This window comes from Micropterus salmoides, unplaced genomic scaffold (genome assembly GCF_014851395.1).
Source record: "Micropterus salmoides isolate LMB-PRFRI ecotype aquatic unplaced genomic scaffold, ASM1485139v1 Ms_hic_scaffold_2, whole genome shotgun sequence".
NCBI classification, from domain to species: domain Eukaryota; kingdom Metazoa; phylum Chordata; class Actinopteri; order Centrarchiformes; family Centrarchidae; genus Micropterus; species Micropterus salmoides.
In genome coordinates this window covers 28664584-28681464 of record NW_024041150.1, presented here as the reverse complement: position 1 = coordinate 28681464, position 16881 = coordinate 28664584, and the positions used below count along the sequence as shown (strand labels likewise).

General features: G+C 38.8%; 1 protein-coding gene and 1 non-coding gene across 2 annotated transcripts in view; both read right to left on the bottom strand.

The window, feature by feature from the left end:
- cunh20orf27 (chromosome unknown C20orf27 homolog) overlaps positions 1-16583 on the bottom strand; it is a 38477-nt gene extending 21894 nt beyond the window's left edge. The window contains exons 1-3 of the mRNA XM_038731635.1: positions 16279-16583; positions 11180-11283; positions 498-637 (exon numbers count right to left, since the gene is read on the bottom strand). Coding sequence (XP_038587563.1) covers positions 498-637; positions 11180-11198 — 159 coding nt within the window. The 5' untranslated portion in view covers positions 11199-11283; positions 16279-16583. The remainder of the gene's footprint in view (positions 1-497; positions 638-11179; positions 11284-16278) is intronic.
- Positions 5576-5658, bottom strand: trnal-cag. Its single transcript has one exon. It is a non-coding gene; the product is annotated as a tRNA-Leu (tRNA).
- Positions 16584-16881: the final 298 nt, after the last annotated feature.

Sequence of the window (16881 nt, the reverse complement as noted above, 5' to 3'; positions counted from 1 at the left end):
CTCAAAGGTTAAATTAAGGGATGTTTCTTAAAAATATCAGTGGACAGGCTCAGATAGAGTCTTCCTTTTAATTCAGCACTCAGTCTCCTATTTTGTAAACTTAATCTCTGACTGCTACCATTATCCTTGGGTTGACAATCTTATTTGTTGTGTGATCAGTGATCACATCACTCAGCTGACGGGAACAGAAAACAAACAGGGCCGAAAATGAATTATCTCATCTTCTGTCTGTCCGTCAGTGACGTTAAGTCCTCCTTACCCTCGGCACGTTACAGTGGACAGACTGTAATATGTGACTGTGCTGTGATTGAAGATAACACTGATGGTAAGAGGGCGGATCGAGGCTGTCTCTTTCACAAGACCCTGAATTTAAAAACGAATGCATAGAACAAGCAGAATATAATGGATTCTGCAAATTTTTTTTTTTTTAAATAAAAAAAATTCTTATTCGCCTACTGTAGCTATCAAGTGTCAGGGTTTAGCAAAGTCAAACACACCTTGACCATGAAGTTCCCGTCATCCTCCGGGGTCACCATGACAACCGAGTCGTGCAGCTTTTCGTCGAAGTGAACATGTGATGGGGCTCCTGCAGCGGGGGGTACATCTGAGAAGCGCACGCCTCCTGCTTTCGCACAACCTGAGTGAGAGGGAAGAGGAAAGAGCTGCTGAAGGTCGGACATCTACACAAACTAGTACAGCAGAGCTCGTTAGAAAGACAATTACTTAAACCTGCTCTGGTACCTTTGGGACCTTGAATTTCTTTAGGTTTTTGACTGTTGGTCGGACAAATCAAGTAATTTGATTTGTGATGGGCATTTTTTTCAATGGTTTTCGACATTTTATGTATGAAAGTTAACCAGGAAAATAATAATAACTGGCAGTATAATCAATAATTAAAGTAATAATTAGTTGTACAAATAAAAGTCTGATTTTAATAATTAATAATACCAATATATTGCATAGCACTACCTTTGCAGATTGGATTCTGTATCACAGTGGTGAGGGATACATATACAGCCTTGTTTTGGTAATATTGGCTTTATTAAAATGCCAGCAATTGTCTTCAGCCGCCGATGGAGTTTCTTCAAGGTATGAGTTAACTTTATTCACTGACCACAACTGCTTAAAAAAAAATTTGCTTTGAAACTGCTTATAAAAACTTTATTAGGCACCAAACACAGACTACTGGCAGTGTGAATGAAGTGTGCACCCTAGAGATAAAAAAAAGCCCAAATGGCCTTTTATATCATTCAGATGTTAAGGTAATCTTACACTGCTAGCAAATACAATGCACCATCAAACTGCCCATTTCAATGAAATCATATTACAAAGTCCTCTATGCCAGTCTCCATGGGATCTCAAAGTAAACAACTTTAAGAAGTTTAGGCTTACAAGCTAAACACATTATTTCCCTTTAGGTTTTAGTGCTCTCCTATTACACTGAGACACACTGATATTTATTGTTCTCCTGACCAGGCATTCATTCGCTGTGTGAGGTTATGGTTATGGAAACCTTTTCTCCAAATAAACCCCCCTCTTCTCAAAACAATAATTCTCTGTGACAACAAACAATTTGTCTGAATTTCTGCTAAAAGGGCTTTGGTTCTGATCAGAGAGCACCATTTTCCCAGACCTCAAAGGAGACTAAAACATGTACAGAAGCTAAACAACAAGTGATACATAATCAGAACAAATAGTGTGCTGTCCTTCTCTGCTGTATATAAACAACCTTTTAAATTTTGAACAAATATTCTAGTAATAGGAGGTTGTCCTTGAAGAGCCACTGGGACTCATCCATCACTTCAATTTAAATAGCATTTCCCATAGAAACTCTTCAGAAAGTGGCCGCTGCAGGACGCATGACTTTGAGATTACCATATCCGGCATCATCATGTTTATTTCACAAACACATGCACTTCCTGTATACCATATTACCATCTAGGGCTGGGCGATATGACCAAAAACGTTACCGTCACCATAAAAAAATATTAATATCATTTGATATCGATAATTATCACAATAAATGTCAAATCATTATTTCTTTTAAGTTTAAAGGTAGATTTTTGCTCCTGAGTTGAATAAACCAGATGGTTAACTCTTTTTTTCAACAAATATGCATGAGTAAAATTAAGTAAAATCTTTTTTCCCTTTTCCTCAACAAAATAAATATCTTCATAGAAAAATTAAGTGCAAATTCAATCGTGATTCAGATAAATTAAATCAAACATTTACTGAACATTTATTAAACATTTGTTACATTGTTATTGAGGAAAATTATATTGCGATAATTATTACTATGGTTTAATTGCCCAGCTCTATTATTACCATCTTTACAATTATTCTCGATCAATTCAAAAACTACAAAAAGGCGTTCCAATCAGCAACATGACCACCATGCTTGAGCTTTGTTTTGTAGCCAATATTACCAATTGCCACTGTGTGACAACAATGCATAGACATAAGTATCTAGCCGTGATTTTAACTAATTACCTTCAAAAATAAAAACACACTACTTATTTCAAGGTCTGTTGGTACTACTTCTCTGGCTTGGGTGTATTTAGACTCACATGGTGTCAGAGAACACAGGAGGCTTTTTCACCTCCACTTTGAACAAGTATCTGGATCCAACATTATTAATTCAGTAAGCTAGATGTCAGCTTAATTAACGCTGGCTTCAAAACAAGGCCGGTGCAGAACAGTCATGCTGCGGATAGAAGATTCATATATTTAACATTTTTTTCATTTAAATTGTGGTTTATTAAGTTATCATGCAAAACTGATGTTATCACTTTAACTTTATGTACACTGACATAACAGTTTATAATTTTGATTTACAGTGACTTAATGCCTGTTGCTCCAAAAACTTTAAAGGCCCTGAAATCATCAACTGAAGTTGGCGGGGCTCAGTCGAAAAAAGTTGATGTCACATGCACCAATCACGATATAGCACTTCGGTTTGCTTAGTTAGTGCCAATCAAATCTGATCAAACCACATCCACACAGTCCTGAAGAAGGAGGTTAGCTTTATTTCTCAAAAAAATTCCTGAATATAAATCCTAACTTTGATTGTTGCTTATCAGTCATACATAGTTTTCAGGGACTTTCAGGGACTTCCAATTTGAACTTTAATCAGGTCATCGCCAACCTGACAGCTGAGGGGATTTAATTATTTTTTATGTCCTCTTCTTCTTCTTCAAAAAAAGTTTTAAGTTGGGATATGCGTCTCTTTTACAAAAATTTATTGATAGAGGCATTTCTTCCCCTTCATATTGGACCAGAAATGTTCCTTTAAATCAAACTTTTTGTCAAAAGAGGATAATTTCTCTGCCAGGCAATGACAAACCAACATCAGGTGAAAATGGTGCCATCTGTATGAATTATTAAGATAACAGAGCAGAGGCTGGTAATAGTGCAACATTTATACCGAAGATCAAAACGATAGCAACATAATTAATTTCTTATTCCAAAAAACCAGCACATGAGGGCTGGACATTTTGATTAAAGTACACATCGCTTGAACAATCCTGCCTTACTCTGACTCAGATGCGATGTGAGGGGACACAAAGTTGATCATGCCTCAATGTCTGAAATTTCAAATGTATTTTAGTTCATACCACTTCTACGCTGTGTAATTAATCCGATGCATTTAATTGAAGTCGTGTGACGACAATGAAGCACGGGCCATTACTTTCCCACTTGGGCTCAGTTCCATTAACCTTTTACACAGACCCAGAGATAAGAAATCTGGGTCACAATAATGAGTTCAGGAGTTACATCATGATCCATATGTGCAGGATCTCTGTGTTGAAATGGAAAGTATTAACGAGGAGCGGGGAGGGGTGTTACATCAAAATTTTGTTTAATATCTGAAGCTGGATCTTCACAAGATGAAATATATTAAAGATGAAATATGAAGAATAAACAAATGAAACATAACACCTCGCAATGTTAACAATATGCCATATTTCTGATCCAAGATATTCCTGTGATCCTCCACAGGGCAATCACCGAGTCTCTCCCAAATCCAGATAAAGCGAGAGTCAGGGGAGACTTATATCTGAAAATGGGTTTTCTTATCTGACTATGCTTCTTCATGGGAAAATTCATATATTAAAGTAAAAAAAAAAAAACATTAATGGGATTTCCACCATTTTCAAGAAATGACATCTAGTAAGATCACACTGATAAAAACAAGTATATAAACCCATGAATGTGATGGCAGAAATTTAGTAGTGTAGTGTTTGGGGTATTTTAGTATTTAACATTTAATTATTCTTTGTATAATGTATAAATTTGGTGACAGTTTAAATGCTAACGTTTTCCCCAAATGCATAAATGATGAAAGAAAGCCTAAAAATCTGTCTGTATCGTAGTAGTAGTGTTGGCAGTAATCTGTTAAATAGTGTTAAACTAATATGCCTTTCATTTAGTTGGTTTATTATTATGTTATGTATTATGTTTTAACAACAAACAATCGTGAAATGTACTTTTGGTGAAATAATTAGTTGACTACTCTACCAAACAATTTCTTCAGTTTAAGTATTTCAAATAGCTTTTCTCTGTTTTATATCTTTAGATTTTTAACTCTCCATTGCACCAACCAAATAGTCTGAAGCTCTGGGTTATCTGCACTATTTTCTGACATTTTATAGACTGAAGGATTAATTGACTTATCAATGAAATGATCAAATAAAAAATGCTAATGAAAATAATTGTTATTTACAGCTCTAAAATGTAAAAATATTACAAGTTATACAGTGTGAAGCATTTTTGTCATCTATGCTGGAAAATCGTTGCTACAGCTCAAAGAGGAATCTTTCTTGCAGCAGTTTGGCACCACCAAAGTTAAGTATGTGTGAGACAAGGCTCTAATTACAAACATTATACAACAACTCTTACACTACACTTCAGAAACATCAGATCTAAAAGCACAGAACTACTCACTTTTGACTGGGCACCCTTTCATTAGGTGACTTGGTGCTTTCCACACAGGTAAGGAAAGTGCTTAGCGTTGTCTCAGTCAGAAGTACCACTGATGTTACTATTTTCTGAAAAGTCCAATGCCTTCAGTGAGCCTCACATATGATTAATGACACGATCAAAATAAAAGCAGCATCCACAAAAATCAATACTGTAGCAGCTCCAAGATGAAGGGATCAAATTTAAAAGCCTCTAATTCACACACCATGAAATGCTGTGATTTCAGCAAGGTGAACAATTTGGTTGCCAAAAGATACTTAAAGTTGAAAAATGCTGAACGAAATGGCATTTCTCATGGTCCAAGATGCTAAAAGAAAAGTCACAATAATACAACTTAACACAGTGACTAAGTAACACTAGACGAGACAGAGCTGATCTATTTCTGTAAGACGGAGTGCGCATGGTGTAACTGGAGCATTTTAAAGTGCATAGTGCAGCATAGTGCAACCCATATCTAAAGTCTATACATATATATATATATATATATATATATATATATTAGCAGCATTGGAAGTACTTAACAGTAGTGGCTGTAATGACGTACGTAAACAGTGTGGGAGATACAGTATGTGCTTATTAAAAGGAAAAAGGCTTCTGTCAGAAGTGGGATTCGAACCCACGCCTCCAGAGGAGACTGCGACCTGAACGCAGCGCCTTAGACCGCTCGGCCATCCTGACATACACATGCCCAACAAGGAAGAGATAATAAAGCTGGACTTCATGTCAAAACTGCTACTATTGTCTATTTTCTACTCTTTAACATGTGGCCCGTTGTGTGTTTATAATCTCTTTTTGGTTTTGCTTTGAGGCAAACTGTGACACAGTGGCTATACCAAAAATTTAAAACATTTATCATCCAAAAGAACATCTCCTGGCATGCTTTCACCATCGCACACCAATGAAAGTGTTTACTAAGAATATGCAGGGGGGGTATTTTTCTAGAGAAGAAAGACATATCTGATCATGAGACCAAGACTTAACCTGTAAGTTCATCGGCAAATCACATGACAGGATCTGTTATTTAAGGTTTGACTCCTGCTATAAGAGGCTTTTTGCATATTAGTTCATACAACAGGGCTCCCTGACTGGATTTACATTGACACACTAAGCTTAATAATCGCGTGCATTCATACTGTAAGCTAGTCTATCAGCAGTTCAGACTTCATGATATACCTTTTGGAGTTTGGCCTGTATAAAGAGAGGGTGGGCTTTCATTTGCAATGACTTTAATCAACTTTCTCTCCAAAGTGAGAAATGATCCATTCAAGAGTGATAGTTAAGGCAATATGAAACCATAAAAAAACACAGGCACATCCCAGCGCCCAACAGGATGGGTGCTGGATCAAACATAGAATCTAGCAGAGTTGAAAACAAATAGATCCACACATCAAATAGCTCCAGTTAAAAGGATTTTTATTGCTAAGTTATCAGAGGTGCACTCAAAATGTCACGAGCATTAAAAATCATTTTAATGGGAGCTATTAGGACAAAACCATCAGAATGAATGTAAGACTCAATATTGGGTTTCCTTAAAAGGGAGAAGGGCCTCATAAACTGACAGATGGCAGTGATGTTACGTGTGTGTATCTACAGAACAAGCACTGCAATCAAACACGCCTCAAAGCATACTATAGAACCGCACAATAGTTAAATGTATTGTGCAGACCAGCCGTGATGTTTTTGGGTGTCGCTGGTCTGCTGACTTCTGATAATAATTCTCTTATTTTGACACCTTGATACAATTAAGTGTACATTCATTTTCTGAAATTATTTCAAAAGCAGTATGTCTATATTGAACTATAATGTTCTTTCACAGTGGAAACATCACTTAATGTTAATATTATCCTTCTTATTATACTAACTAAATATTACTAATAAGGATTCCTCAAAGTTGTTTTGGCTGTTCCACTTTTAATGTCCTTTTTAGTTATTTATTTTCAAATGTATGGCAGTGTTAACGCTGCAGCAGAATGTAGTGACCCTGTTTTATAGCAATTCCCTTTATAATAGCTTACTGTGTCTTTTTATATCATTAATACTGTTTCAGAGTTGCAAAAAAAAACAAAACAGCTGGTTGTGGATGCAAGTTTATTTATTTGTAAACTCCCCCTTTCAAAGTTACTGATGTGCTCAATGCTCCTCAACACAGAAACACTATGAGAGAAACACTCTAAATAATATAGGGCAATCAGTCCCCTTCACTTCCAAGGCATGAATCAGCGAGATAGCAAATTTAAAAATCATCTAAAATTGAACCAAAATCAAAAAGATAATTAACAGAAGCTGCACATTATGTGTGTTATTTGTTTTGGAAAATGTGCAGTCCTCAACTAAGGCTTATTGTTATTGGCACAAATAACTGAGTTTTTGTCTCAGTTTTATGTACACAGGCTTGTGCCTTTGTACATTCTGAGATGTTTTGTTTTGATGATTAAACCCAAAGAGCCCATCCAAGCCTCTGAAGTGCTACAACTGTCAATCGTCTTACATTTTCTTCAGAAAATGATGAAACTTTTACCTCCAGAACACTGTACATCCAAAGAAGATACTAGAAGACGTTTCATCTCTCATACAAGAGTACTGACTGACTAGTAGGGAAACTATTTAACCTAATTTGGGGTCGTTTGCCAGGATCATTGATACCGCTTGTTTGTTAGTGCTCCTGGCTGTTGTAACGATAGTCGTTATGGTCGTTAGAACCAAATAATTAACCTGGTTTAAATAGCTGAGTATCCCTAATAGTCAGAACTGAAGAAGTCTCTTGAATGAGGGACGAAACGTCTTCTAGTATCTTTAACCATAGTCCAGTTGCCCTTGACTTTAACCTTCTTTGGACTACTGCATAATGTTTGAGTGATCAACCCTTTGGCGCATGAAAATGATACTTATTCCCAAAAGGCCAACAAGTTGTGTGCAACATCATCTGCCTCACTTTGAGCCTTCCTGCCACTACAGGTCTCATCTCCATTGTCATCAATATGGTAAATAAATTGTGGGGCAGCTGGCTGCTACCTTGATTGTGTAGGAAAAACAATCTGTCACACCATTTTACTACATTACCGAATGTTTTCCTCTTTCCACTCTGACTTTTGTCTTTTTAATTTATGGCTGATGTATTTGCACAAACAGCATCAAAACAGTGGGAGCGCTCTGGGCCAACCCCCCGTGTCTGGCTCATTATCACAGTACTGAGATCTTTGGCCTTTATGATGGGCCAGATAATCTCATTCAAAGCCAGACCAGTGATACACAACCACATTTACCATCTCTGTAGTAGCAGACCCATAAACACACAGATGCATGTGCACACTCACATTAATATGCACACGTGCACGTCCCACCGAACTGGCTTATTTCAGATTAATCTACTTCTGTCCCTCCACTAATCTGTCTGTCAGTATATCTGCTTCTGCTCTGCTGAATATTACAGTGCCCTGTTGGCCTGTAAGCCTTCTTCTCCGAACTCTTTCACCAAAGTGTCAGTATGCTCCAAATAAACTCAAAATATCATGTTGGTACAGGGAAAAAAACTGAATTTAGGACCGAGGAGAAGCACATTTGGCTTTGATCAATGCAGCATTTGCACGCTGGACAGCTGAACTTGTTTACTCCTCACCAAAAAGCCATTGCCTGCAATCGATCAGCCGTGTCACGCGATTGGTTTTTCCAAAAAGCTTTTGATAAACAAAAGTTGCCCTCCTCCAATTGTAAACCACAAGCTCTTCCAGCTGGTGAGGACATTAGTTCACAAATTTAATTATGTTTTAAGTACACTGCATGCCAGCCTTAGTTAGATTGCACAAATGCATCTCGGTCTACCCTTCTCGTTTTGCATCTCTCCTTGCCACTGCTTCTTCATAGCCAGTCATTTGTTCAACAGCTATATTATAATTAAAAATAAATTATACGAAAAAGTTCAAAGAGATAGGGAGCTGACAACAAAATCAGTGTTTTATATATATTCTAATATTCTATTTCTGTTTGCACTCAAAGTAATGACGAGCTTTTCAACTTATCCACTTGGGTAATAAACTCGTGGTACGCCAGAGATCCTTGCCTATTGTTGAAAGGAAACAATACCAAAGACTACACAACAAAAGCGTCAGAGCTCCTATTTTTAAAATAATTTTGCTCTCACCAAGGTGGCAACACATTCCTCTACCTGTAAAAAAGGCAACAAATTCTTTTCCGGTGACATTTCAGACACATGAAAAATACATTTTGTAAAATGCCGCCAACAGAAAGTCAATACAGAGACTCCTTTTGCACTGCCCTTCATACAGTGACCTTATCAGAGAACAAAGCCCTGCTGAGTGGTCCTTGAAGACAGCAAGTACTCATACTCCACTGGGGAGGAGATGGAGCATATTCATGGTAGTAATAAAAACGTGATGAGTCATTTACAGCTCTCTAACAAGTCTTGTTCTCATCCAGTGTTTTTTTTCCTTTTGGAGCCCTTCCTGCTTTTGAGGAAATAAATTTGCTTGCCTTCACAAAAATATGTCGTAAAGCTGCTGACAATGACTTGACAGTGTCACCACACCCTTTTCTCCAAAAAACCCAACAGAAAGGACAAATCAATTGCGAATTTAAATGCAGTTGATTAACCTTCCTGGAATGCCCCCAGGCTGTCTCACTGGTGAAAAAATCTATTTGGGATTTTTTAATCACAATAACTTATATTGAAGAATCTGTCAGCCTGTTTTTTTTCTTCATCTGGTTTTATTGCAACCAGCTGGTTGGTTAAAAACTTTCAATGCAGGGGAAAGATTAATAAATTCAGCTCCAGCCGATTAGGATACAGCTTCAAGCTTTATGATAATTTCCTGGCTGAGTAAAAGGGCTTAATATACATCCAGGAATATATCCATCCTGTGTAGGTATTACAATGTCGCTTAAACAGGTCATATTATGCTCATTTTCAGGTTGCTCATTTTATTTAGGGGTTGTACCAGAACAGGTTTCATTTTCAAAAAACACCTTCTTTTTTTCCCCCATACTGCACATTGCTGCAGCTCCTCTTTTCACCCTGTGTTGAAGGCTTCGTTTTAGCTCTGGAGTGATGCATCTAGCCTCTACGTGATCTTTGTTGGGAGTTGCACATGCACAGTTCCTAGTTAAGGACTACTAGCCAGTCAGAAGCAGAGTATGGTGGGTCGTGAGAAGCTGGTAAACACAGCTTTGGTTCAGCTTATCAATATGGGCTGGAGCCCAAGAGTTTCAGAGTGGTGAGTTATTAATCTGTAACAAAAGTATTTTTCATCCATACAGTTTTAACTGAGCTCTGTCTCTACATCACTGTAACAACTTTATGTCCATGGACTGCCTGGAGGGTAGCTGGTGTTTGGAAGGGAGAGGAGAGGTGTGTGCTGCAGCTCTGTGTTTTTCAGTGTCGGACTAGCCGCTTGGCGAGCATTATGACGCGCATTTTTCTGTGACATCACAGTGATGAAAGGGAAGCAGCTGGACTACAAACGAGCTGTTTTCAGGCAGTTCAGAGTTTTCTGTGGGAAAACCCTTTGGTGTGGACTTTGGGCTTTTTCACTTTGCAAACCTATTACATGCACAAAAAAGGTATAAACTCAATAAAGGAGAGGGAAAAAGCCAAAAACCATAATACCACCTCTTTAACAAAGATGTGAGTTCCTGTACAATACGCATTTAGTTAATCATTGTTATCAAAATAAATTACAACTGTGAATTGATTCAGATTCAGACATTAAAATCTACTGTCTACTGTCAAACAGCAGAGATGGAACAATGCAGAATAAGGCATATGGGAAATCTAGATTTAGGAAGAGTAGGTTGGTTTTCTTTCTGTCACCAAACTTGGCAGGCTGGGACTTTGACCTCCCTCACATCCCCTTAAATAAACGTAGGCTATTACTTTTGCAGCCTGTTGCCATTCAATTGATTTATTCAACAAAAACAAAACCATAAGTCTTGATCCTGAGACAGCGGGTGAGCCTGGGCTGCCTACATCTTTAATATTAACTACTGCTCACCCTGTCTGACTCAAAGCACTACCTATAATTTATATTTATAATTTTTAATGGTTTCCACAGCTTCCCAAAGTTGTAGAAAATCACTACAGGACTTAGCACTACTGAGAGACTTAGGAGAAGTACCTTTAAATAAGAAAAGTTAACAAACATCACAGTAATTAGAGCCGGCAATTAATACAATAATAGAAACTCACTCTTCTTAGCAGTAGCCATGTCACAGGAATCGGTCCAGCACAGACACAATTGGACACACACTGTCACAGCCTTGTCATCTCAACAGTGTGACCTCAGAACGACCCTGCAAAACAAGGTAGGACAGAGAAGACAATGAGAGAGAAGCATTTAGCAATATATAGAGAGCGGGAGCGAGAAAGAAACAGAAAACAATTGGCAGTGATTAGATCAGCAGAGGAGCACAGGGAAGATAAGGAGGAAATTAAAGGTTGTACATGAGAGAGAAATAAAACGGGGGAAATAACAGATCGCCACAGTTTTTCTTCCCTTCTTTTTAAATCCAAAACCCCAGGTTAGGCTGTATTTCAGCCGAGAGCACAGTTGGGGTGTACTAGACAAGCCAGGAGTAGCAGAGACTCCCGAGAGAGAGTTCAATTAAAGGAAAACAACAAAACAATCTAAGAGGATTAGCGTGGGGCTGAAGCTGCTGTTCATGGGCATCGCACAGATGGAAAAGGTTCATTACATCTCTGGGAGGCGCTTCATATAAATATGGAAATGAAGAAAAAACAAAGTATATTTGGACACACTATAGTGCATAATAACAATGTAACAGCAGCACATAAGTGAAAGAGATAGATGGCACATCTATTTAATCTAATGCTACAATAATATTCACTAGAGCAGCCTTATTTTCAGGCACTACTGCTGTTATACAACGGTAACCAACAGCATGACAAGTTTCCCCAAAGCTGTGATTTTACATAATATAAAAAAAACAGGTGAAAGGTTTAACCTGACTACTAATAACTCATTACATCATTACACAAGCTCCCCTAATGTTATGAGTGAAATACTAGTAAATGTAGCGGTAGTGTTTGCAGTAGTGACGGATGAGAAAAACAAGATAGTTTGCTGAATCCTTACACAGTCACCACACAGGTTGGGGCAGCAGCTAATGCTATTGTTAGTACAAACGCATGCCTACTAGCGCTTTGTGAAAATCATCTTGAAGGGCTTCTTCAGCCTATCAGGCAACACGGACAGCACTAACCAGTAAACACCAACATACCAAAACTTGTCATGCACGTTTTGGAAGTGCCAGATAAAAAAAAAAAAAAAAAAACAACCGCTAAACTAGCACTGTTTTTGTGTTTTCATTGCTTCTACGCATTTGATTTGTTAGCCCTATAAGAGAGACTAATGGTGCGTTACATTTGACATGGGAAGTCGGAATTTCAGAGTTCCCAGTTGGAACTTTAAACTGGAACGCCCCCTGAAGTCGGATTTCCAACTCAGGAAGTCGGGTGAAGCGCACTACCCCGATCCAAGATGGCTGTCGGGGTATCAACAGTTGGTGAAAGCTGTAGTTTATACTGTTTCTTAGCACTTCTGTGTACTTGTGACTCATATAAATGTTCGTACACAAAGTGCTGTCCAACAGCTGTCTGTGGACGTGTTGCTACAGTGTTTAGTGTGAGTAAATACCACACAATGCGTTTTTTTAATCAACCGTCGTATCAATAGCTAACCTGACTAGTTGTAAACAAACAGCTGGCCAAGCGAGGTTTTCCGACTTGGTAACTGGAACACCGTCAACTCGGGTGTGACGTCATTCCCAGCTCCGACCTCCGACTTCCGAGGTAAATGGAACGCAGCATACAGCTTCACACTCCCAAACACAAACACACACACAAATCTTTGCACATCATGGTCAAGATTTATTGACTTTGGAGGGCTTTTCTTCTTAGAGTTCAAAACTGTCTTTGTTTTCTCAACAAGCAAACATCTAGAGGGCAATCTTTTGCACTGGCCTCCTCACACAGCTGTGCTAGTTGCTGTTTGGTGAATATACAGTGTCTGAACTGTGGTGACTTTTGAGCCTTGTTATTAATTCAGAACCAAAGCAGCCAGCAACTGGAGATGCTTTCTCTCACCCTTTGTGTCAAGATAATACCTGATCTCAGCGCAGATAGTTTGACAGATGTATGCAGCCACGTTACATACGTTTCTTTTTGTCCAGGCTTGATAAAGGCATTCCACTGTGGACAAAAATCAGATGGCCTAAAAACAGCCTTGGGAATGTTGTTCAAAAATACCAACCATGCAAAGTCTGACCTTGTTCTTTGAATTCTGCGATTCCTTTTAGTGAGCGGTATTTCCGATTAATTGTTGCTTTTACACATTTTCTAACAGGAACTGCACACATCTGTGAGACCAATGACCCCAAGAACTCCTTGTGGTTTGCACTTCCTTCTTGTAATGTTGCAAACATGGGAATGAGTCTTTCATTTTCATGCTCCTACACGGGAGGGGAAGGGTGTCACATCGTGGAATAGAAAAACTTAGAATGTCAAGTCCACTGAGAATCGTCTGGAATCAGAGGCTGATCCACTTTCAACAGAAATATCAGGGCTGTTTTGGGCGCTAAATGGGTCGCTATGATTAGAAAAACAGATGAGATTCAAATGTACACACCTACAGCTGTGAGAGCAGCAGGGTGACACGTAAATATGTCTGATTCACGAGCTTAAAGATGTTTACAGAAATGCTTTAGGTACTGTGGTCACATCAAATATATGAATTAAAGTTCTTCTCTGACCACTACCACTGTAAACAGCTTGCTAAACGGTAACTCCTTTTTACTACATATTGGGTCTTATTTTTGTAGTCACTGTAGCCACCCTCGCTTTCAGTAACACTTGTATTGTACTCACGCTGTTTATTGCTGAGAACTGGGAATGCAGAAACATCATTAAAAAAGACATCCAACAGGGCAAGAAACAGTCAGACAATCAGACAGGTTATAAACAAAACCCCAGGTTAGCTAAACTCACTAGGAAGAGAAAACCCTAACCCTAACCCCCTAACCCTAACCCAAAGGCAAAGGGTAAAGTTATTAACCAAAAACGTTTTAAACACCCATCACAACGACTACCTGTTTCAACTTGGACAGTAAATGTGCATAGTTTTCTTGTGCAATGAGGGATTGCACCTGGTCTAAAATTAAGATTGAGGCAGGTCGCTGAACATTTCTACCAGCCACTTTTTTGTCTGCAACTTCTGAAATCTTGAAAAATGTGGAATCACGTAACCTTAATCCCTGATTATTCCTAATTTAAGAATAGCCTTTTAAAAAGAATGTCTATTAATATAAGAAAACCCTACCTGGCATAGTGGCAGGTGACATGACATGTTTACCTGCCACAGTCAACATTTACCCTGTCTTTGGCAGGTGGCAGGTGCTAATTTAATTCCCTGAATACACACATAATTTGCTTCACTGTTGGCTTGTTTACAACCTGTCAAATAATCTGACTGCTTGAGTTTCTTGCCCCTGATGGATTGTCAAGTCAAGTTAGGTCAAGTCAGTTTTATTTATATAGCCCAATATCAGAAATTTGCCTCAAGGGGCTTTACAATCTGTACAGCATAATACCCCCTCTGTCCTCAGACCCTTGACAAACAAATAACTTTTAACAGGGGAAAAAATGGAGGAAACTTCATGAAGCGCCATAGAGGAGGGTTCCCTCCCTGTCGCAGTGCCCCCAGATCTCTACAATGCTTTGGTGAGTTTAATGTTACCATAATCCATAGGAATACTTTTGTCCAACCTACAAAAATATTAGCCCAGTTGTATGATTCTTTCCAAGTTCCCCCTGCAGCAGCGACAGCTCAAACACAGAGTTGTTGAAGGTAGCAATGTGGAAGACTAAAATGACTAGACAGTGCAGAGTGGTGCGACTGGGCTGTTTTGATTTTGATGTGAACAAACAAACATATTGTGATGTACAGGATGTATTGGCAATGTCTACCAGGACAGGTCAGACCCAAAAAACAAACAAATGTGAAGGTTTGTGAGTTTAGACATGCTCTACCAGACAGATATTTGTATAAAATAGTTGTTAATTACCTAATACACATTACTGGTAACATCTTCATGTGTTAACTGCTGCATTGTACAGACTCTACAGGAACCTTCGAAGGGTGTGAGCATTGAACTTAATTTTACATGCATGACCACCTTCTCTAAAGCCCAACCAAGCTTGGTCACGGAGACAGCTCTGTCTCAGCTCTGTGCCAGAATCGACTAATTTAAATCACAGATGCCACAGAGAGCAGGTATGCATCTCCTGCTTTGAAATTTGAGCTCCTCCATGTGAAACAGGCGCAGGCTGGGAGTGACAGGAAACAAAACAGACACTGTGACCTTACCTCACTTTACCTTTGTTCTTTATTGAACCGGTCTATAAGTTGGGGACTCTCTGTTACAGGGTCTTCAACAATTAGCCAATTCAGCGATAATAATTGAACAATTCCATCAATCAATCAATGATTTAATCCTGTTTGAGCAACAAAAATGCACTGGCACCCTCAACATCTTTCTTTAATCCCACACAAAACCATACAGTCTGCATGACATTATATATAAAGTATATCATTAGTTTTTATGTCTTTTTACGTCGTTTGACCCTCTGCTTACAGCTAGTTAAAACCATCTTAAAATAAATCCTAATGAAGGCTGTAGTCTTCAAGTTTTGTTAAAGCTGATTTAGAGACACATTGAACAACTGTGTCTTTTTATACTGAGATGTGTTTCTAATATTTTGTCCTCGGTTATAAGTAAGGGTAGGCAGTCTAGACTTGCAGTGTGAGTGTGCTATCACCATTATCAATATCATCATTAGTACTTAGTTACATATTATAATGCCTCCTTGTGCTAATGTATTTAATTTGCATCAATTTAAACTTTCCAAAAGGCATGTAATTCTACTTTTTGACGCTGTTCATTGTGCATGAAATAAAATAATTACAGTGTTACAATGAATTCAAAATCACGTTTGAATCTTTAACGCAGCACAAAACAACACATAACAACATGTCAACACTCTGACTGAGGTATAAATACACTAAAAGGGACTTTGGTGGTAACATTAATAATGCGCAATTAACTGACATAAACATTTAAACCTGGTGTCACCGAAACATAAACCCACATGTTAGCTAGCCGTCCTGACAGATGACTCCGTCTTTGCTCTGTGTTAGTAAAAAAGTTTCGCGTTAGCACCAACTATCACACGTAACGTTAAATCTCTTTTTGTTATGTTTTCCATCTTACCTTGCTTTTTGTTCACGACGGAGGAAACTCGTACGGCGACCCGAGAGCTTCGTTGTCCCCTCAAGTGGAAGTGTTGCTCGGTCCAGGGACTCCAGCGACTACTGCTCCGACCAGCACCAGCAGGTCAAAATACAAACACACACCAAAACCTCCAATCCCCTCTTTACTCCGCTACACTAGCAGACAATTTCCGCATTTGATCACGTGGGTTTGGTCGCGGCGGCTCGTGTGCTGCTTACAAGCCGGTGTTTCACTGATGGTTAAATGTAATAGGGTCTCGAAACCCGAGACATCTGAGCCGATCGTCTCCACTCTGTGTTTGGCTGAGAGGTGGAGATGATCGCTGGGTGTAGTGCAGCACTTGGTCTCTCTGTCCATCTGCAGCCACCGGGGCTTTACTGTGGTGCAGTGGCGCCATCTAGTGGTGATATGTGCGCATGGGACGGGTGAAATTTTACAAACCCTCGGGGATCAATAAAGAATTTCTGATCGTGACTGTGATCGATCACTCAGGCTTCGAAGCACTGTTTGTATTTAAACCCTGTCCTGGTTATGAGGCCAAACTTTCTTCAGACAGAGGCTACATACATTTGACTCTGTGTT